General features: G+C 35.5%; 1 protein-coding gene across 1 annotated transcript; it reads right to left on the bottom strand.

The window, feature by feature from the left end:
• Positions 1–21,448: 21,448 nt before the first annotated feature.
• Positions 21,449–22,492, bottom strand: LOC110107681. The gene has a single exon (XM_020838010.1). It carries the CDS (start codon positions 22,490–22,492, stop codon positions 21,449–21,451), a length of 1,044 nt encoding a protein of 347 aa, XP_020693669.1.
• Between the last annotated feature and the right edge of the window lie 2,420 nt (positions 22,493–24,912).

Here is a 24,912-nt window from a genome sequence, read left to right as displayed (position 1 = left end):
CCGTCGTTGTAGTAGAGAGGTTCTTCAAAATATTGAACTGGATGAACCAAATCATACTTCTTCTCCAAAATGAAGGCAACAAGATGTCCTAAAGCTATGTTCTTCTTTCTTTTATGGTTGACATGACCAATTTCAGAAAGTCCATAAAGATAGTCAAGGATTAGTTGGGCTTCATCTATTTATTGCTTAGTCATAATAAAGTAGGTTACTATAGAGAGAAGAGGAGTAATGTTGACTCTATAACCAGCTTGAGAAATTATTGAAGTTTGAAAAAACATGCTGGATGATACGAGTATTGCGAACAAGAGAGGACACTTTAGGCATATGCTCCTTAAAAATAATTCCTCTAATCACTTCATTAATTTAAGTCTAGTCAAAATCAGAAGTAGTAGTCATGGTATGAGCTCTAATTCCCTCAGTCCTTAAGTTTAAAAAGATTCCTATGTCATCCTTGGTGATTTTAACTTTCTTCTTAAAAACATAAGACTTGATTATAGAATGGTCGGAGTTGAAGGACATGTTTGCTAGGAAATAATGAAAGGTCTCTTTGTTATAGAGGTGGACTAGTGTGAGAATGAGACCAAATTGAGTTGAAGAAAACAAGTTCATTACCTGAAAGGACAGTTGTTCCTGAATAAGAACTCTAAACGGGGTGATCTTAGCGGAGAGAAATCTAGGAAAGATTCTTCGTTGTCTTTGAATAGAAATATATCGCTTGAATTTCTATGTGAACCCTTGGCTAGAACCTTTTGTCGTTTTCTTGAACTTGCCAATGGATAAGATCTAAAGGAAGAAAGGAATCTGAAAGGGATGTGTGAGTGTGACTGTTGAGTTCATATCCGATCAATTTAATGAAATAAGACTATTCGTACAGATGAAATTACTTTCACCCCATACGAAATTCAGTTCGTCCCAAACAAAACAATTTCGTGTGGACGAACGAATGAGTCCAAAATGAAATGGTTTTTCGTAATCACATAACTTACAAAGCGTCCATTCATACAGGCTTTTGACCAAACGAACGTACATAAGAACAGGTGTTCGTCTTGGACGATCAGAAATTTATGATCATTTTAATGGCAGTTGAAACCGTCCTCCACATCAATTCACCAAGCGTTCGTCCAGACAAACCAAATGTTCGTATGTATGAATATAATATTAAAAATGACCTTATCCATTTAACTAACAATCAATCATCCCATCATTTGAACGTTTCATCCAGAAGATCGTGATGATCGTACAGACGAAGTGATTCAAATAACTGAAAAACTACACGTAAACCGTTCAAATCCGACAGTTGACACACTACACAATTCATCCTGTACAAAAATATTTTTGTCCTGGATGAATGTCATTTAATTTTTCAAAAACATGCACTCAATCAAATTCAAAACACAAACACAATAAAAACATAATAGAAAAATAAAAACATAAACTCAAAATACAGAAAAATCACAAAATCATAAATACACATAAAACATTAACTAAAAGCACACATCAATATTGAAGAAACATTTTAATTAAGCATTCAAATCGATTACACCAAGCCTTATTCTTAATGCACTGAAAGTATCACAGGCTAAAGGTTTTGTAAAAATGTCTGCAAGTTGATTTTTAGTAGAAACATGAATGAGTTCAATTTCTCCTTTGGATACATGATCCCTTATGAAATGTTGCCTTTATGTCTATATGTTTGGTTCTTGAATGTTGAATAGGATTTTTAGAAATGCAAATAGCACTAGTGTTATCACAATAAATTGGTATAGTGCCTATAGTTAATCCTAAATCAATCAACTGTTGTTTGAACCAAAGTACTTGTGCCACACAACTTCTTAATGTAATATATTCAACTTTAGTAGTAGATAGGGCTACTGAATTTTATTTTCTACTGGACCAAGAGATTAAAGAATTTCCAATAAACTGACATGTTCCATAAGTGCTCTTTCTATCCAACATACAACCTGCAATGTTAGAATCTGAATAACCAATTACTTTAAAAGAAGAGCTAAACTTAGGATATCAAATTCCTAAGTTCTGAGTTCCGAATAGATATCTTAAAATCCTTTTTACTGCTATCAAATGTTATTCTTTTGGATCTGATTGAAATCTAGAACACAAACAAACACTAAACATGATATTGGGCCGACTAGCTATCAAGTAAAGTAAAGATCCAATTATCCCTCTAAGTTTCTTTTAATCAACAGATTTTTCCTTAGGGTCCTTATCCAATTGAACTAAGGAACTCACAGGTGTACTAATAGGTTTAGCATTGTCCATTTCATACTTTTTGAGGATGTCCTAAACATACTTTAACTGACTAAGAAATGTAACCTCCTCAATTTGCTTAATGCTAAAGCCTAGAAAGTAGCTTAAATCTCCCATTAGACTCATCTCAAATTCACTACTCATTGTTTTAGAAAAATCATCAAAAAGATTTTTATTTGAAGATCCAAAGATGATGTCATCCATATAAATTTATATAATGAGTATTTCCTTTTCAAATCTCTTCAAAAAGAGAGTTATATACAAACTTCTTTTTTCAAATGATCTTTTAAGTAGGAAGGTGCTTAATCTCTCATACCAAGCCCTAGGTGCCTATTTCTATCCATATAATGCCTTTTTCAATTTGAAAACATGATTTGGATATTTAGAATTTTCAAAACCTGGAGGTTGTTCTACAAAAATATCCTCTTGAATTACACCATTTTAAAAGGTACTTTTTACATCCATTTGGTACAATTTAAATCCTCTAAAATGGGCAAAGGCTAACAAAACCCTAATTGCTTCAAGTCTAGCTATAGGGGCAAAAGTCTCCTCAAAATCAATTCCTTCAATCTGATTATACCCCTTAGCAACTAATCTAGCCATATTTCTAATGACTACTCCTGAGTCATTCATTTTGTTTTTGAATACCTTCGCTCAAATAATTTACTCTTATGAAATAGAAATCTAACCCATGTGAATCTAGAGTAATCATCCACTCACAAATCTGTATACCTTTCCTCCTAGACTTACAGTTCCAACTGGTCCAAAAAGATCCATATACAAAATCTCCAATGGTTTACTAGTTCTAAGATCCTTATTAGACTGAAAAGAGGACTTCACTTATTTTTCTAATTAATATGTATCACAAAAGTGATCCTTAGTAAAGTCTAATTTTGGTATACCTCTCACTAGGTTCTTTTGGGAAATCCTCCGAAGGTTTTTCATGCTAGAGTGACAAAGTATCTTATGCCAAAGCCATGACTCATCAAAAATAGTTTTTAAACAAAAAGCAGTAAGAGTTTGAATGCAATTCAAATCTAGTATATACACATTATTTACCCTTATACCATTCAAAACATCATTTCCATTTAGGCTTAATATGCAGCTCGTAGGAAAAAATTTTACACAATACCCTTTGTCACATAACTGGCTTATACTTAACAAATTATGCTTTAAGCCTTCTACCAATAACACATTTTCAATGTAAAAATTCTTAAGATTTCCAATCATACCTGACCCAACCACCTTCCTTGTGGTGTTATCTTCAAGCGTAACCTTGCCTCCACTCTTGGCTTCTAGCGATATGAATTGTGTAATATCTCCAGTCATATGCTTTGAACATCCACTGTCCAGGTACCATATGCTCTCACGAGGCTTTGTGTGAGAACGTCCCTGCAAGATTATCAAACGTTAGACCTAGGAACCTAAATAAATTTGGGTTCTCCTTTTGGCAATTTATAAGGAGATGCATATATGATATGTCTAGGTTTATGCATCTTAGGTTTCCACACCAAATAAGTTTTCTTCTTCAAAGTACAGGTGTGAGCTGTGTCCAATCAATCCACAATTATTATATTTGACTTTTGGAAAAGGATTCCTAAGTCTTCTACTATTCATTTTTCTATTTAGGGATTGCATAAATTTAGGATACAAAATAGGATTAGTGAAATCTTCAAATTTAGGGGGTATCCTATTATCCTCGAGAGCTTTATCGTTAATTTGTAAAATAAATTCATATCTTCCAAATTTTGATTTGTATAATTGAAACTATAAATTTTACTCTCAGATTCATCCTTAAAAGTTTTAAATTCTTTTTCAAGTTCTGCATAAGATGATTTCAAACTTTCATGATTTTTATTCAAGTCAGCAAACTCATCAAGTAATTTCATGTGGTTATCATCAATTAAAGCATGATCTTTCCTAAGGAGTTCATGTTCCTTTTATAGTTTCTCAAATTCTAAGCTCAAATTAGTATGCATTTTCTTCATCTTCATATATGCATCATGCATGTGTTCAGAAACTTCAAAAAGTTCATCGTAAGTTAAGTCACATATCTCTTCTTGATCTTCCTGATCAAGATTATCGGCCATTAAGCATAGATTAGTGACTTCCTCTTCCTTTTCCATCCCTAACGAGTCCGAAGCTGAGTCCGCCCAGAAAGCTCTTTAGAATTTCTTCTTTCCCTTCTTCACAATTGGTTTCTCCTCTACCTTCTCCTTGTTAGGAGTGGCTTTGAGTTTTGGGCAGTCTGTCTTAATATGTCCAGGTTTCTTGTACTCATAGCAAATAACATCATTTCAAACCTTGGCATTCCTATTAAATTTACCTCGATTCCATTGATGGTGTCTCTTCTCCTTCCTCTTCAAAAAGCTTCTGAATTGTGAGTGTTCACTCTCAGATTCTTCCACTTTTAGTGCTATGTTCTTTTCCCTTCATGATTCACCTGTATTAATCTTTCTTTAGCTAACTCCTTGCTAGTAAGCAATTAGCGAACCAAGAAGATTCTCAATAGAGTAAATGTTTAGATCTTTATACTATATAATTGTAGTAATTTTAGCATCATAAGCAGTAGGCAAATAACAAAGAATCTTATTAACCATTTTAGCATTCATTAGTTCCCCCCAATGCATGTAAAGAGGTGACTATTTATGTGAATCTTGTGTACATATCAGAAATGGATTCATTTGGTTTCATGTGAAATAGTTCATAATCACGCAACAAGATATTAAGTCTAGATTGCTTGACCTCATTAGATCCATCATATGTTATATAAAGTCTATCCCATATGTCCTTTCTAATCTTGCAAGTAGAAACCTGCATGTAATCTTCTTATTTAAGTGCACAAAAGAAACTATTCAAGTATTTGGTGCTTAGTTGTGCTAAGTCACGTTCTTCTACTATCCAGTCCACAAAAGGTGTTTCAACTCTAACCCCGTCAACTAGTCTAGTTGGTTTTGTATACCCTTCCTGAACTAAGACCCACATACGGTAATCAAGTGACTGTAAATATGTAGACATACATGTTTTCTAAAAATAAAAAAGAATATTGTCGAATAATGGAGGTCTAGTTATAGAGTAACCCTTAGGTGTATTTCATTTCCAAATGTATCCATCTATGTTAATCAAAAAGTAGTCTAAACTTATGATTTTGAAATCAAGCTCTGATACCACTTGTTGAAACTTGTTCAATATGAATTAGGTTGTTAAACCTAAGCTTATGTCCCAGCGGCTAACCAATAGGGGGGTGAATTGGTAATTAAAAAAATTTACCCACTTTTAAAATTTTATATCAAAAATTTACTTTATTGATATTTGTAGAAAAAGATTTTCCAACTACAAGTAAAACAGTAAAAATAAAAGGCATCGAAATATAAAAAGACACAAGATTTATAGTGGTTCGATCAAAAATGACATATATCCACTCTTCAGAGGCACCCTCCGAGTATTGCACTAATACCACTAGTGACTCTCATTTTGCACCCACAGCAAGGCGGAGAAGCCTTTACAAAACTCTCTTCCACAACTACTCGATGCGGCAGAGAATTGTCATCCTTTTACACTCTTTCCAGTGATAGTAGAGAACCATCCATCCTTTCATACTCTACCGGTGTAGGCAAAGAACCCTTCGTTCTTTCACACTCTCCAAGTGTGGACAGAGAACCCTTCATCCTTTCACACTCTCCAAGTGTGGGTAGAGAACCCTTCATCCTTTCACACACTTCAAGCGTGGGAAGAGATCCCTTCGTCCTTTCACACTCTCCAAGTGTGGGCAGAGAACCCTTCATCCTTTTACGCTCTCCAAGTATCTACAGAGAACTGGATCTCTTTGACATATCTTCTCACAAGAAATCTAGAAGGAAGAGAGAAAAGAGTGAAGTAATCAAATACCACAAGTAGAGATTCTTACTTTTGAGTACCAAGTGAATCTTTCACGCTCCAGTACTAAGAATCCTCCTTCAAACACTCTCTCACACTCACTTCTTGAGTCTCCCTTCAGTTGGGATGAAGATCAGTAGGCAAAAATATTAAGAGGCAAAAACCATCCAAAAATTGCTGATTATCAAGTCTATACATAGTGGATCGTCCCATACGATCGTGGATCGTTCTGGATGAACTTACTTAAATCAGTTACATACGAATCTAATGTATATTGGTATGAACTGACTTTGTACCCGATTATCATCCCGTACGAACTAAGTTCATCCGGTACGAACAATTATACCATGGGTCAGTTTCGACAAACTGAACGAAGTTATCAAAATTAAAAGGATAGAGCATTTTCATCTTGGGACAAATAAGAGTTTGTCTGGAAGAAATTTTTATAGAGAGCATTTCATCCTGTGCCGAATAGGACCTCGTATGAATGAAAATTTTTCAGAGAGGATTTCGTCCTGGGACAAATTGAATTCCATCTGGACGAAATTTTTACAGAGAGCATTTCATCCTGGGCCGAATATAGGATTTCGTCTGAATGAAAATTTTTTAGAGAGCATTTCGTCCTGGGACAAATTGGAATTCATCTGGACAAAATTTTTATAGAGAGCATTTTGTCCTTGTACGAATAGGATTTTGTCTAAACCAAAATTTTCCAGAGAGCATTTCGTCCTGGGATGAAAAGAAAAATTCATCTGGCAATCAGGACTTAAAAAAATTTTCTCACTTCCTGCTTGTTCCATTGCTCTTCGTGGGGATAATTGACTTGATCGTCCCATACAAACATGGTTAGTTCCGTACGATCAGTATGAATTTTAAAGATCTCCTTAAGTGTGTATGTGCTAAGTTACTTAATTACAATCACTCCCTCTCAAACTCAATATAATGAAAAGTATAAGCTTCAATTTACAAATTATCTCATGCTGAATTTTGAATTGAAGTCTTCATTAGTCTGGAGTTTGATTATCCTGAAATGTTAGTCCACACAAGAGCAAAAATAATTATTCTAAAAAGTATTAGGAGAAAACAAAACTTTAAAACAATAATATTTGGAATCAACAAAACTTTACAAGTTACAAGAATATAAAACATGCAAATAGCAACTCTCTTAACAAGAAGAGTATACACCTCTTAATGCATCTCAAACTAATGTACTGATGTCCATTCAAGATCGAGAAAATATTAAGCGGCCTAATCATTTGAAGCTGAATATAGGAAATTATGATTGATACCATCACTTCCACTGTAGTCGTGGACACATTACTAAAGTTTATAAATAACTCGAGGATGAGATTGAGAGGCTGATCAAACAAGGATAACTTTAATAATTCATCCAGAACTCACATGCTCGAGATGAAGCTGGTCACACTAGCAGAAAAAACCAACAACAACAAAAGGCAACCATTGAATAATATTCAAATGGTTGGTGAAATTAAATGACCACACAATTCATGCTTTTGTGTTAATAATACTACTTGTCTAATTGCATCATGTCTCTTTTATGTTAAATAGGGTGTCACCTTGATATCCCTAATGTCTTCTTCTAGGTTAAACATTGTGTTGTCCCCATACATATAACTTATGTGTTGAGTACATTATAATTTGTATATCCTTAAGTCATACAAGGGGGATATGTTGAATTGTTTTACATAATATAGTAATTTGTTATTTAGTTCATTTTATTATTATCCCATTCTTTAAAAAATATATAAAAAATGATAATAAAAACTACAAAAGGATATAATCTCATTATCCTTGATTCAAGAAATACACAATCTTTATTATGTCTCAATCACTAGATGATCAATCCTTAGTGGATGCTTTTGACCTCTTCCATAAAGGTTAATGTAATTGAGTAGGGCTGTGACATACAACCTTAGATAGGTTATACACCCTTGGTGCATTCTCTCGACCTCTTCCATACATGTTAAAATCATCGAGTAAGGCTATGACATATAATCTCGGATAGGTCATACATCCTTGGTGAATTCTCTTGACCTCTTCCACACTGGCTAACGTCAGCGAGTAGGGTTCTGATATATAACCTCAAATAGGTCATACATCCTTGGTGGATTCTCTTGACCTCTTCCACATAGGTTAACGTAATTAAGTAGGCTCTGACATACAACCTTAGATAGGCCATACATCTTTGGTGGATTCTCTCAACCTCTTTCATAAAGTTTAACATCATCTAGCAGGGCTCTGACATACAACCTCGGATATGTCATACGTCCTTGGTGGATTCTCTCGACCTCTTCTAGATATGTTAACATCATCGAGCAGGGCTTTGACATACAAACTTAGATAGGTCATATATCCTTAATAGATTCTCTCAACCTCTTTCATACATGTTAACGTTATTGAGCAATGTTATAACATACAACCTTGGATGGGTCATATATCTTTGATGAATTCTATGCTCTACTGCTTATGGACGAACTTTTAATAGACCTCTACGAGACATCACACTCCTGCCCATTGCTGGACTTTCATTGGGCTTCTACCTAACATCGATTTTCTACCCTTCATTGGACTACTACCTTTTGGCAGACTTTCGACGGACTTCTACTAGACACCAGACTCCTGTCCGTCAATGAATTTTTGTTGGGCTTCTACACGTGCTAAATTCTTACCGGACACTATACTTCTACTTGACTCCAAATGTCTATTCATTATCATCAGGAGACTCTCCTCGACTTTCTACATAACACTGAAATACTACCCATCATTAGACTCTCATTGGACCTCCACAGGATCTCTTGAATGAGGGGGACACTCTTACTCAGTAATGGGCCCTAGACCTGGATAGGGGATAACACCTAAAAAATACTTGGGGAATGTCTCAATGTAAGGGAGAGAAGAAGAAGGGGGAGGAATATCCTTCTTGCAAAGAGAGGGGCCCTGAGCCATGATAGGGGATGCTGCCTGTGAAGGGTCCAGGGGAAGGCCCAAAGTGAAAGAAGGGAGACGAAAAGGAGGAGGGGAAAACTTTCATACCCAATGGGGGATATTTATAGCAAGAGGAGGAAGTTGGAGGAGTTATGAAAATTACTAAAAAATAAATATTTTTTGGGCCTTTTCTTAAATCGCCCCTAACAGGTGGTTAAGTGCTGCATTATGTGGCTCTATTAAAAAAAAACCACCTGCTCTGAACTTTGGGGCACGCCATTCTATGGGAGGCATGGAAAAAAAACGTATATAAATATACGTTTTAATTCTTACTCCATTCATATGGTTATGGTAATAGTTATTTATGATAAAAGAATTTGATTCTATATACATTGATATAGTTAGTTTGTGAAGACTTTATATAAACTGATATATATAAATGGTGATATATTTTAATATACTTATATATATTTATTAATATATGTTTATTTTAAATAAAAATAGAAAGAGATATCCATATATATGATATAAGTATGGATATACAATATTTGAAACATTATGATATACATTTTTAGACTCTTCAAAATTTAATGTCATCCAAAAATAGGATGGTAACTAATATATCAACAAAACATTATATTGATTAGGCACGAGTCTCGAGGAAAAATTAAGTTTGAAACTTCTAAAATTAAAATTGAGACCATCTGAACTCCAATTTCATCAAACTTATAATCAGACTAAACTTCTCAAAAATATAAACCCAACGACACCAAAGTCGATTCAATCTAAGCCCAAACGGGTCCAAATCAAAGGTTAAAAGCATTATTGCAAGGTTTGAACCACAATTTGGATTAATAAATAGTTTTTAAACATAACATGCTTATAATAGAATTGATCTACTCGAGGAGATGAATCAAATGAGCCCAAGCTCATCAAATTATGACATCACTAAGACATTCAAATGTCAATCAAATGGTCCATGATCAAGGTATTCAACATCGGCCATCCATCCAACTACTCCCTATTCACCCTTGATATCTCACCTATTTATGGGTCATGCCCCTCCAAAAATTTATAAATAGACCCCTCATTCCTCTTGAAAAGGGACATAAGAAAGAAGGGAAAAAGAGAAGAGAAGGAAAAGGAGAAGGAAGAAGCTTCTCCTCGAACACTACCTGAGTTCTATCGGACCACCACCTGACATCATTGCTCCACCAGAGCACCACCTAAGGCCTTCACCCTCATCGGTCAAATACTTTATGCCTAACCTTAACCAGACCACCACTTGATACCCTACCCCTCGCCAGACCACCACTCGAGACCCTCACCTTTGTCGGACCACCACTTGAGGCCCTCACCCTCACTGGACCACCACTCGAGGCCCTCGCCTTTACCAAACCACCACTTAAGGCCCTCACCATCACCGAACCACCACTTAAGGCCCTCACCCTCACCGGACCACCAATGGAGGCCCTCACCCTCACCGGACCACCACATTGAGGCCCTCACTCTCGTCAGACCACTACTCGAGGCCCTCAACTTCACTGGACTAGCACTTGAGGCCCTTACCTTTACTGGACCACCAAGTAATGACCTGAACTCCTCTAGACCACCACTTGAGGCCCTAAACTCTACCATATTATTAACTGACTCCAGAGTTCTACCAAGTCACTGCTAGACTAATAATTGATGCCCTAACTTCCAAGTCACACCAGATTTAACACTAAACTTCAACCATATGGTTGACATTTGTACTCTGATCTCCCTTAAGGATGAGTCAGCCCACTACACTCAACTCAAATTCTAGTAAAATCTTTTCAACTGGGTGAGGCCTCGTGGTTTTCCCCCTTACATGGTTTTTCGCATAAAAAATCTTGTGTTCTCTAGGTGTTAGCTAAATATCCATTCAATGCTAAGACACAAAATTATAACTCTATTACTGTGAATATTCTAGCCCGCAACACTTATTAGTCTCACCTAAGTATGGTTGTGAAGAAGAAATAGGACACTACAGATTTTTGCTGGGGAGTGTAGTGGACATACTAAGAGAAGAGCAACAAATGTGCATGGAAATTAAATTAATGATAAGTCAATTCCTTCTTTAAATTAGTTAAAATTACTATTTATTAGCCTTGATAATTATTCCAAAACTCAATATGGCTAATCATGATGACATCAATGAAGGATGGATGAGGTATTATGAAAGTTTTGCTTGAAATGCATCACATATATTCAAAATCATTGAAATATTACTTCTTTCATAAAATGAATTATGTATATGCATCTACATCTTCAAGATTACCAAGAAAAGACCTTTAAAATCCATTTGATTGAACCTGATAAAAGTAATTGTTAATAGACATAGTGTCATGTCGTTAAATCTAATTTGAAGAACATAATCCATAATAAAGATGCTCAATGGGTGCTCATTTTAGGAAATGTGTCACACCAATGCAATAAAAACTCCAAAATTATCTAAGGACACCTATCCACCTCAAGAAATAAAAACACCAAAATAAGTGAAATCTACTCCTCCTTGAGGTGACGACACAAAGTTTTAGATGCCTAAGGAGTGAAAAAAAAGTGTGAGAATGCAAATCAATTTTATTTATTTTTAAATATTATTGAAAAAACTCAAATATTAATTTCTTTTTGTATCCCCTTATCTATAAATCTTGTTGTAGCATATCATAAGTTACAATTTTATTCTATCTAATTCATGATATATAAAAAGTGAAATCAATAAAAAAACTAAGTAAAACCCTATTTCTCCAATCTCTCAATCTCTTTCACATGACATTCACAAACAAAAAACTTACCTTTCACACTTGTGCTCTTATCCAATGCATTCAACCTTCTTCATACCCTCTCACCCTCTCTCCACTTGCTTACCAAAAATCCTCATGCTCACATCTCTCCCTTTATACACCTACCTTAACTTCTTTCTATCTTCTACGATAGAGAAATAGGTGTTGAAACTCAAGCTCATGAGTTTATATTTTTCATGTTAACAAACATTATGACTCACATCCTATTGTCTACTTATATTTGTAATTTTTTTTTTTGTGTGTGTTCTAACATTTTAGGAACACTATGTACTATCAAATGAAGATTCAAGGCTAAAGATTGGGTAGAATAAATTATACTATAATGATGTTTATAATATTTATTGATGTATTTTTAATTTCTTGAGTCAATTCCTGTAAGGGTCTATGGTTTCTTGGTAACCATACACACACACACTCAGGGGGGGGAGATTGAGTCAAAATGAGAAGTTCAATTTTTGAACTAATTATACTATATGATTCATATCATACTATACAACCAGATCATTTAACTAATCATACTGGATGATTTAGATCATCCAGGATGATCAGTTATGACCATGGAAAATAGCTGCTAATTACAATTTAGGTAATATCTTGAATTTTATTTATTGTTCTAATCATCCAGGATAATCTACATTGTATTAGACGATCTTTGACAATCATGCCTAAATTGATCCTGTGATTTGGGGACTAATATGGTTAAATTACTCAATTAGATTGTACAGGATGATCTTAAGATGATACCTGATAATCTTTGCTATTTCATAAGATGACCCTCAATTATATCATACAAAATACCATAATTTTTTCTTCTTGTCATCCAGGACGATCCCCAAAATCATACTAGATAATTTATATAAATTTGAACTGATCATACTGGACTATCTTGAATCATCCAGAACTATTAGGTCAAATTTTGCACATCATGCTGGATGATTCTAATATTATCCATTATGATATTTGGTGCCATAATTAAGTTTTTATTATTTTCTAAAGCCTTATATTAAAGCACATCATACCAGATGATCCTATAATCATACTGGATAATCTTTTCCACCAAAATTAAGTTTATACAATTTTTGAATCCCTCTATTTAAGCTTTTTAAAGGCATTTGGTAAGTGTCTTTGGTAGTCATTATGTCTTCATTCTTCTAGAGAAAATTTAAATAGAGAACTTGAAAGAGAGAGAGAAAAGGGTGGAGTTTGAGAAGAAGAGGATCGTTGGAGGGGGTTTCAAGAGAGTGTGGAGGGGATTTCACATGGTTTCTCTAGAAAGCTTGCACCTTAGTACCATCAGATTAAAGGTTTGTCTTGACGGGAGTTTTGGTAAGAAAAAGATCTCTTTGATGTCAAAGGACTCAGGTACTCCACTCCACCGGGGAAGTTGGAAGTGATTTTGTAAAGGCTTCTCCACCTAGCTGTGGGAGCTAAAGGAGAGTCACTAAAGTTTTAGTATAATAATCAAAGGGTGCCTCCAAAGAGTGGACGTAGGTCAGGTCGGACTGAACCACTATATATCTTGTGTGTTCTTTCTGATTTTATTTTTTCTGCACTTTATATTCACATTTATTTTAGATATAACTAGTTGGTTAAAAATTTATGATTGATAATATATTATATTGCTTATTTATTTTTAGATGTCGAAAAAGCTTCAAGAAGGGAATTTTTCTTTTTGTTGAAAGAATATTTTCTTAAATATCCAATTTACCTCTCCTCTTAGTTAGCCTCGGGACTAGTTCTTTGGGGTTTAACAACCCTCACAAACTTTCAATAAGGAATTCATGATGCTAACTTCTATATTAAAATTATTAATGACACTCTTTCTTCCATGCCTTTGTCAGCACCTGACCATCAACAAATCAAGTTAAATCAACTCAATTCTTGTCAAATTAATTTTTATTATATCAAATTAAGTAAAAATGAGTTCAAGTTAGTCTACTCCCACCCAATCAAATTAAATTGACTTCAATTAAGTCAATTTGTATCAGATTAAGTTAAATTGACTCAATCAAGTTAAAATAAGCAAAACTTGAACTCAAATAAATTGAATCAATTCATGCGTTGCTTAATCCAACCACACTATACTTGATTTTGGCTTTATTTACATAACTAATTAAAAAATAAATATAAGAATCGAATGTCTGGCATTGCATGTAAGGACAACAAGAAATAGCATCAACTACTTTTTCCATGGTTATTGCATTATTAGAAATCTCTTGCGAAAAATGTCAGCTTTTGAGTGGTGGTTTTGAGCTCTGCTAGGGTTTTGTTTCACCCTTGATGCAGTGATAGCTTCCATCTTTAGGATAGGTTTATCCCTCTCCTCTCCATCGAATGGCTCTTAATTTGGGGGATTTTCCCCCTCTTCCTGGTTCTTCCATCCTAGGACCTGCTCCTCCCCCAACACAGGCATCTCTTATGCCGACACTAATGCTGACCCAACCTCTCAACCTGATTCTTTCCCTATGGCTTTCATCCCTCCTCTCCTTAAAGTCTATTTCACTACTGGGGATCTCTATAAGGGCGTCTCTCTCTAGATGCTTTCACTGGTCAACTACTCCATAGGCCAAAGACCATACTATGAACGCCTTCTTACTTCCATGAAAAAGGTTTGGGCTTTTGAAAGGTGAGAACACTCTCATTTCTCTTGTGGATGGTTTTTTTCTTAAAAATTTATCTACTCAAGAAGATTATGACCTGATTTAAACCAGATTGCCCTGGTTTCTACTTGGGAAGCCATTAATTTTACTTGGGAAGCCTTACATTTGCTTGTGTATGAGTGCAAATTTCCAAAGATTATGTTCTTCCTGATGAGATCCGTTTGGAAATTGATGGAGAAGATTTATCTCTTAAAGTCATCTATGATTGGAAGCCCTTACGCTGTGAAGGTTGTCATTCTCTTATTTACCCATTTTCCCTTTGTCCCTCTAATCCTAATCCCAAAACCATTATTTCCCTCCATCCTCACCCTCAGGGTCGTAGCTCCAGTAAGCATCCCCGACCACTTCGTCGGACAGATAATTTTAAGCCCCCAACCAAGGCTCTAGAACATATTCCTTCCCCAAATACTACACCTCTAAGCCTCATTACAGACTCTACTACCTCTCCCACCCCTTCCCTTCCTCTTCCTGAAAGATCATTAAGGACTCTACTTCCTCTCTAGCCCCTTCCCTTCCACTTCCTTAAAAGGCTCCTCTTCTCCCCAATTTAAACTCCCCTGATGAGGAATCCTCTTCTTTAGACTTACCTTCTTCTTCTTATTTTTCTCCCCCCGAGAAAATTACTTCTCCCAAATCCACCAAGCCCCCTCCTTCTAATATCGAGACCTCAAATCAGTTCACTGCTCTTGAACTGGATAATCTGACCGACAACCCTCCTAGCATCTCCCCAAGTGTTGTTGATCAGCTACTTCTTTCTATTGACATTAACCCCTACGTTAATGTCCCTTCCTCCTCCACAAAATAAAATTCCTCAAAAGCTCAATCTTCCCCCCTCTCTAAGCATACTAGAGGGAAGTTGGCCAAGAAGGCCAAATCCTCCAAGTTCTAATGCCCTTTCCATCCCTTTCCTGTTGGAATATAAGGGGGTTTAATAGACCTAAAAAGGTGGGTTTTTGCAAAGACCTTGTGAGAGCTCACAACATCAAATTATTATGTCTATTAGAAGCAAAAATTCAATCCTAGGCTGCCAGAGATGATTGGTTTCTTAATTCTCATTGTATTTTTGAGAATAAGCAACATTTTCACAATTTTGATTCCTCTAATCCTGGTAGGATTTGGAATAAATGGGACCCTTATAATATCTCTTTCTCTCCATCTATCTCCTCTTCCCAACTTGTACATGGGATTATTTCGGTGGGCTCCTTCCATCTATTTCATCATTATGTTACTTATGCTGCTAATTCCTCTTATGAAAGGAAAGTTCTTTGGGACAAATTTAGAGATTTGACCCCTTCTTCCCCCCTCCCTTGGATGGTTATGGGATACCTCAATTGCTTTAGGTTTGATAATAAAATGCTTATGGTGCCCCTATTCCAGTTGTTAGGCTAAATGAGCTCAACAGTATTATTTTTTACTATAGTTTGTAAGATCTTTCTTCGATTGGGGTATTCTTTACTTGGTTCAATCAGCAATCTGATCAGCCTATTCACATTAAGCTTGATCGGGTTATGCTGAATTCTCATTTCCTGAATTTATATTTTGGTTCCCATTATATGGTTCTCCCTCCTATTTGCTCATATCACTCCCCCCTCATTTTTTCCTCCACCTCCACATCTAGTCTTCCCAACATATTTCTTTTTAAAAATTATTGGACCTTCATGGAGGTTTTATGGGAAGAAGTGATTCGTGTTTTTTTCTAACCCATTAGTAGCAACCCTATCTCATTTTTTCAACATTGCTTGAAAGACCTTAAAAGATCTCTTAAGAGGAAACCTTGGGCTTCCTCTAATTTACTCTCTAGCTCTATCCTGGAGTTGAAGTGCAAGCAACAAAGTTGCCTGGAGTGTTTACAAAATTACCCTTTGGATAATTAACTTAATGTTCATCTTAAAGATTTAAATCTGTAGTTATCCAGGCTACAAACTTCTTGGGCTTTTTAGATATCTCAAAGAGCCAAAGCCAAGTGGCTTTCACATGGGAAAGATGACCTTGTTTTTTGTATGCTAAGATCGAGGCCAGGAGAAATAGGAGTAATTTTTATGATATCTCTGATACTAATGGTACTCTCACTTCACATCATGACATTGATAATGCCTTTATACAACATTTTAAAGAGCTTTAAAATTTGCCTAAACCTATTAATCCTATGAATTTCTCCATTCCCTCCGGCAACAGTGTGCCTCCCAGTCTGGTTGACCCCTTAGTTGAGCCTTTCTCTTATAAACAAAATTAAAGCAGGTAGTTTTGATGGGAATGATTCCTCCACTCCAGGTCTTGACGGTTTTTCATTTGCTTTTTTATAAAAGAGCTTGGCATATTATTGGCCCTCATGTGTGTAAGGCTATAATAGGTTTTTACAACACTAGTTTTCTTCCTAAAGGGGCCAAGGCTTGGCTATTACTCTTATCCCAAAAAGTACCCATGTCTCTAATATCTCGAATTATAGGCCCATTTATCTTTGCAATATTTTATACAAGATTATGGTGAAGTTGTTAGCTAACTGGTTGAAGCTCATCTTACCACTCATCATTCATGATAGTCAGGCTGGGTTTATTCAAAAGAGGTGCTCTACTTATAATATCCTCCTTTCCTCTAAGCTCCTAAAGGGTTTTAATCCTTCCAGGAATAGTTTTTGTGCCAAACTGGATATTATGAAGGTTTTTGACTCTGTCTCTTATGATTTTCTTCTTCAAAGAATGAGAAAAAAAGGGTTTCCCAGAGAAATTTATCAAATGGGTGAAAGGTTGCATCACCAATTTTCACTTTTCTATTTGTATTAATGGTTCACGTAATGGCTTTTTTAGCTCCTCCTTGGGGCACCGCCAGGGGTGCCCCTTATCCCCATTGCTTTTTTGTATCATAATGAATGGAATATCTTGTTACTTGACCCAAGGAAATATTCCTTTTTCTAGTATTAAACTTAATGGTTACTTTGTTTCTCATCTGCTCTATGAAGATGATGTCCTCCTCTTCAATTAGGCCCCTCGAGATAATGCTACATGTTTAGCCAACTCTCTTATTGTTTTTTGCTAATGCCTCAGGTCTTTTCATTAACCCCGTTAAGAGCTCCATCATTTCTCTAACAATGTGTCTGATTATGATGCTATCTGTGATATTCTTGGCATCCCTCTCACGAGCACTTTTCTCAAATACCTAGGGATTCCTATCTCCCCTTCCCGGCTTAATTTTATTCACTTCCAACCACTCTTCAGCAAGGTTCTTACTCTACTTGATGGTTGGAAAGTTAAGTTTCTCTCTTTTGCCGGTGGGACTCAATTTCTTAAATTCACAATCATGAATATCATTGCTTATTGGATCAGGGGATCGATTATTCCTAAGGCTTGCTATAAAACCATCTCAAAGCTTTGCGCTAGATTTTATTCCATGGTCACATCTCCGATAGGAAACTTCACTTGATCTCTCTGGCTAAGACTGCTACACCCAGGCTATTCGGGGGCCTTGGAATTCCGTCTATTGATTCTCTTTATCATGTGAATTTTTGCTCTTTTTTATGGAGGATTTATGATTCAAATAATATGAATATTACCTGGTTTAAGTCCAAATATTGCTCGCCTTGGAAGCTGCCTTCTACCAATGCCTCTAAATTTTAGAAATTACTATGTTCTACTGCACAGTCGGTTAGAGGTTCTATTTCCTTGGCTGTTTCCCCTAACAGCACTTTATCTATGAGATGGGACCCTTGGTGTAATGGTAAATCACTTTATAAAATTTTTCCTTCTGTTAGGCTCGGTTTGCGTTATGTTAGCTGCTATATTAACGATAACCAGTGAGCCATTCTTTCTAGATCAATTGCATGCTACGGTCCAGGGTATACCCTTATGTGAGCAACCAGCTATGTATTGGGAAAGCTTACACTATCCCTATTTCTCTACCTTCTATGCCTAGTTCTTTATTAATTTTGAGGTAGTAGGTTGGTACAAGTTTATTTGGCACAAACATCACTCTTTCAGATTTTCTTCTTATGCATGGATGGCTGCTCTCGGATGATTTAAAAGTTCTTATTTACTTCATATGAGATCTATTGATGTTAATCCTTTATGCTCGTTTTGTCAAAGTGGTTCTGAAAGCCATTCGAATCTATTCTTTGAATGAAATTTTTCATTCTATGTTATCTCCAATTTATTGCCTGGAATGGGCATCTTCCACTTTAGGCCATCTCTACTTCAGGTTTTTTATTTCATTGAGGAAGCTCACGGTTTCTCCAGTTGGGGAATTTTTTTTTTCTTCCTGCTTATTTGTGGCTCGATTTATTATCTTTGGAAAGAAAGGATTACTCGGCGGTTTGATAACACATAGAATAGCCCCTCCAAGATTTGTTTCTTCATTAGGCAAGCTCTCCTCCTCATGGTGAGGAGGTGGAAAAAATTTGATGAGCTCAAAGCCCATTTTGCTTTGCTGAATTGAGAAGTTTGTGTTGCGGCGGTTTGGAGATTTTGAAGGTTTTGTTGGGCAATGATTTTTGTGTTGCTCTTTTTCTCCCCTTGGATGGCAGTGGCCTGCGGCTGACCGTTTCTATGATCTTTTTGTCACTCTGCAACCAGAGGATGTCATGCATTTCGGCAATACCCTGAGCCTAATTTTTGGTTCCCCCAATGCGCTTTTGCTTGCTTGGGGTGACTAGTTTTCTCTACTATTTTTTGGTTTTTCTTGTTTGTTTATGCTTTATAGGTTTTCTTTTCTTACATGCAACTAATTTTCATTAATGGAATCAGGGCTTTTGCCCTCAAAATTTCCCCAAAAAACTTTTTCCATGGTTGCTATTTTTTTAGTCAATCGAAGCCCTTTGGGGAAACTGGAGTTATATCAGGACCGTTCTCTCAAAGGGCATGATTTTTTTAGGATTTTTCCTTCCATTCTCAGTCCCTCGATAATCAAAATAGGAAAAAGGGGAGGATAAAACTTTTAAACTGATTTATTTATAATTTATATTATTTAAATAAATATATGTATTTTTAAATTAGACATAATAATCTGTTAAACAAGCAAGTCTGTTAGTGACGTTACTGCCAACATAGCTAGCAGCCCACCCTTCGGGGATAAGCCACTCATCCACTAGCCTGAAAATTGGCTTTTTTTTCTACTTCAGAACTTTTTCTGGAAAGAAAGTGAAGAATTTTTTTCTCTATATTTTTTCAACACCATAAGTCAGAATGTAATTGTGAGCAATGATGAGATATTTTAGTTTAATTTTTTATTTGGGATAATGTTTTTAATTTTCTTAATGTAACTTTTTTAAATAAAAATTTTAATTTTTATACTCAAAAACTATTTTAAGTAGGAGTAAAAAAAATCTCAGTAATTTAATTTCCGAAAAAGAAATACTCTTTAATTTAATTCATGTCAATTCATCTTAAATGCACTTTATTTAAAGATAACTAAATTTCATTTCAATTTAATACTTTATTATAATTACTTAATATTATAATATAAATATTATAAATATAATTAAAAATAATTAACATATTATTACAATCTAACGTCAATCTTCAAAACTAAAAACAATTAAAATTCTCTAAGTTTAAATTTAAAATTTAATTATCTTAATAATAAAAAAATAAAATACCTGTAATGCTTTGTTAATTCTATTGATAGTGATGGTGGTGCTCTGATGAAGAATCTCTTAGTGGCCAGGATTTATCTAGATTATATCGTAAATCGTGCTAAACTGTTTGAGAGGACATTGTAAGTCTGAATGATTCTAAAATAGCATATTTATTGATTTTTTTAGTAAATCAATGATTTAATAAATCTCATTGTTTAGTTGATTTAACATGATTTACAGCGAAGCGAAAACTCTCTCGTGGTGTCCTTGTTGTCGAGTAGGCAAGAATCTCTTTACTTTACATACAATTCTCCCAAAAAAATTTTTATTCTCCCACTTTACATACAATGATTGATTCGTAACTTTTGTTTTTTTTTTTTACTTTTTTGTACCTCTATATATATATATATAAATGCAATATTGCATTAGAATAAAAAAAAGTTATTACAAACTACTCAAAGCAAAGCTAAAGATTCAAATTCGTCCTTCATAATAAACAAGAATGAAGGAGAACTTTCTAGCTTACTAAGATCATGCCAAATAAAATTTTTACCCAAAGCAAAATTAACACAACAATCTGCTAATTTATTACATTCTCTAGTAGTAAAGCTGAAAGAAACTTGATTAAACTCTTGGATGAAAGCTAATTCTTCTTCAATTATTTCTTTATTCTTCAATCTCTTCAAAGCTTGTTAAAGAATCTTGATGATATTAAAGTTATTCCCTTCAATAATCACACATTTTGCTTCCACCATCCAATCCTGTATGACATTCTTTATAGTGTAGACCGCTAGAAGTTCCAATTGGGCAATGTCCCAGTGCAAGTATTGGACACCAAAAGCAAGTAAGAACCTTCCTTTATCATCTCTACACACTCCACCAATACCAGCCTTATTGTTACTACTTAGAGAAGCATCAACATTGATCTTTAACCATCCAGGTGGAGGAGGATGCCAAGAATAAAATAGCTTACGCTGGTTGACTGCTCAGTTGTCAGAATAGATATTGATAGTCGGTGTAACAGCAGCCATAGTCTTTTTTTTTTTTTTTTTTTTTTGAAAGAAATGCATCAAAATTGCATTAAAACCAAAACACAACTAAGTACAAGTAAGGAGTGGATCACATTCCTCCTTGAGTAAATTTAACAACAAGGAAGGAATGCAATCAAAGGAAAAACTATCAAAAAATAAGCTCTTCTCCAATGCTATAGTAGCACACAATTAGCTACTTTATTACAACTTCTATGAGCATGGAGAAAAACAACTTTATTAAAATCATTAAGGAAACACAAATCCTTATTCCGCCATCTATCAACATGCCACTTGTTCTTCTTTAGAGAGTCTTGAATGAACTTGATAACATTGGCATTTCACTCTCAATTTGCACTCCAACTTCCAGCTTTTCAAAAAATCTTTCACCGAAAAAACTGCTTTAAGCTCTAATTGAGGAATATCCCAATGAGTTCCCTTCTTCCCAAATGCACTTATAAACCTTCCTTTGGGGTCTCTTAAGACACCACCAACTCCAGCCAAATTGGAACTAAGCAAAGAAGCATCAACATTGATCTTGATCCAATCTTTCGGTGGAGGTAACCAAGTACTTCGAGACTCCCTAAGGATATTAGCACCCCAGCTAGTAAGATAAGGACAAGAATTTGATATGGCTGAAAACAAAGCATTCGAAGCAACCATAGAGCTTGGCAATGCACTCTTGCCATGCTTGACAACATTCCTATTCTTCCAAGAATGATACACTATATTGCAGTAAATCTGTACAATTCCAGAATTATTATGTGCAATGTGTTTTAAACCCCATAAACAACAATCAAGAGAGCTAAAAACGGGAATAGAAATACCCCATTCACCCATCTTTACAATAACATCAATCATATATTGGCAATGTACCATTATATGTTCATATGTTTCACTTACTTGACATCCTCTAGGACAACAATCATCAGTTGAAATCCTGCGGTTCTTCAAAAACAGATTGGTTAGAATTGCTACCTTCCCCAACCTCCACCAGAAGATCTCCACCTTTTTCTTGAGTTTTAATTTCTGTAACCAGTTGAAGTAGTCAACATCCTCCAGATTATACTTGTTATACAACATTTGCTCATACACCATTGCTGAAACAGTTTTTCCCGAACACTTCTTCATCAATTCCAGCTGATCCTCCTCCTCAAAATCAATATGGATTTGGCTGATCAAGGATATCAGATCTGGGTGGAATACCTTCTGTAACTTGGTGTAATCCCTCTTACCATTACTAAGTAAAAATTGCTGAACATATACACCATCCAGTGAATTACAATCAATAAAGGTTGGCCAACGGTTGATGCATCTATCCAGCATCCATGTATCATTTAGAACATTAATCTAGTCACCCTTGCCCACTCTCCAACGAATATCCATTCTCAAACATTTACCACCATCCACCAGAATTTGCCAAGCCGTTGAAGTGATCTTCCTTTGGGCTCCATTCATCACATCATTTCCATATCTAACTGCCATTACACGGTGGAACAAAACTTGTGGTTTTTGAATAAAATTCCAGGCCAACTTGGATCTAAGAGATCCAACTCTATCCATTGGAGAATGCACACCCAATCCTCCAAAACATCTTGGTTTACAAATATCACCCCAAGCCATATAATGCATACCATTGGTCCCATCATTTTTATGCCAAAGAAAACTTCTACAAAGTTTCTCCAACTCATGTAAAACCCTTTTGAGTATCATAGAATGTGTGACTAAAAAGTTAGGCATATATAGCAAAGAGCTATCAATAAGAATCAACTTTCCTCCTAATGAAAGGGACTTTTTACTCCAAGCATTAAGTTTATCCATCACATTACTCAAAATTTCTTGAAAATCAGCCATTTTGATTCTATTAAGAGACATCTTCGCTCTCAAATACTTCTTCTCTTTGACAACTTTAAAACCAAGAGCTTTAGCAATTTTTTTCTTCATAGAGTACCTAACTGCCTTGCCAAACATCATTTGAGATTTGCTTACATTCACTCTTTGTCCAGTCCGCTTACAAAAGTCCTCCACAATAGTCTTCAAATTCTTTGCTGAGTCCACGGATGCATGAGAAAAGATCATCACATCATCAGCGTAGATGAGATGAGTAATCAAAGGTCCTCTAGGAGAAATTTGTATGCAAGCTTCTGTCCCCTTTGCACAATAGAGTTAGACAAGAGTTGAGAACATAATATAAAAAGGTATGGCGAAAGTGGGCATCCCTGACAGAACCCACATTGAGCATAAATCCAATTAGAGTTCCTCCCATTGATGATTACAGAGAACCTCACATCTACAACACACTCCATGAGAAGGTTAGAAAAATCAATAGGAAATCCATACCAATCAAGGATGTGCCGAAGAGATATCCATCCCATACTATCATACGCTTGCTCCATATCAAGTTTGATAGCCATCAACCCCTTCTTATTCTTAGAAATTCTGAATTTGTGAAATATCTCCTGAGCCAAAAGATAATGCTCCGCAATCGATCTTCCAGGAATGAATGCCACTTGTTCCTCTGAAATCATCTTGGATATAACCTTCTTCAATCTATTAACTAACATTGTAGCCACAATTTTATAATTAGTTTGGCAAAGGCTAATAGGCCTAAAATTAGAAGGAGTCATAGGATTCTTAATCGTAGATATCAAAATAATTAAAGTGTTCTTCCACTCCCTATGCATATGGCAGGTTTTAAAAAAGCAATTAACGGCCTTCCAAAGGGTCTCCCACACAATACTCCAATAGCTCTTGTAAAAGGAAGAAGTGACTCCATCTAACCTTGGAGACTTGTTGTTGCCCTGCTGAAAAACCGATTTCTACAGCTCAATAATTGAGAATTCTACATTGAGCACATCCATTTCATCACATGCAATTTTCTGGTTTTCAAAAATTGCAGGCCAGCCCAACACTTTACACTTCCTATACTTCCATTTTTCTCAAAAAAATGATGAATACCTTCTCAATTCTCTCATTTTCATCAAATACATTGTTGAGCTCATCTTTGATTTAAGTTATCCTATTCCCATTCTTTCTAGCCGTGGCATAGCTATGAAATAATTTGGAATTTGTATCACCTTCCTCATGCCACCTAGCCTTTGCCCTTTGATTCCACCAAGTAGAAAGCCTCTTCAAGGTGACATTAAGTTCATGGACTTTATTTCTAAGAACCAACAGATCATCATCCGACCAATTGACACCCAATGCTTCCTTGTTCTGAAGTTCAAGGATCTCTTTTTTTAATTTCTCCTTTAACACATTCAAATCTTTACATTTGTTCCTATTCCAGAAAAATAAAGCTTTTAAAGTGCGATTAAGCTTCCTTTGTAAGATCATAAACTCATCTCCAAAATCCTTCTTGCTCCAAGAGTGAAAAACAATACTCTTGGTTGCAGGGTAAGACCTCCATGTATCCTCAAATCTGATAGCCTTAGACTTGAGCCGCACCTTTTGAACCATCTTAACGACAATTGGACAATGATCAGAAGCCAATCTCGCAAGATGTCCAGTAACCATTAAAGGAATTTTCTGAATAGCAACATAATTGACCATACACCTGTCCAACCTCTCCCATATCCGAGAAGCACCCTCCTTGTTGTTGCACCAAGTAAACCGTGGCCCCACATAGCCAACATCATGAAAATGAGCATTCATCATGAAGCCTTTCATCTCCCTAGGTCCTTTAGAGAATAAGAACCTCTTTCCACCTCTCTTCTCCTCCTTATTAGTAATACAATTGAAGTCTC

This window comes from Dendrobium catenatum, unplaced genomic scaffold (genome assembly GCF_001605985.2).
Source record: "Dendrobium catenatum unplaced genomic scaffold, ASM160598v2 fragScaff_scaffold_1022, whole genome shotgun sequence".
Classification (NCBI taxonomy): Eukaryota; Viridiplantae; Streptophyta; class Magnoliopsida; order Asparagales; family Orchidaceae; genus Dendrobium; species Dendrobium catenatum.
Note: the sequence above shows the minus strand (reverse complement) of the source record. Positions and strands in the feature narration are given on the sequence as shown.

What these genes read in the sequence shown, in the direction of transcription:
- LOC110107681 (XM_020838010.1), bottom strand. Translation starts at nt 22,492, where the DNA reads ATGCTGGATAGATGCATCAACCGTTGGCCAACCTTTATTGATTGTAAT.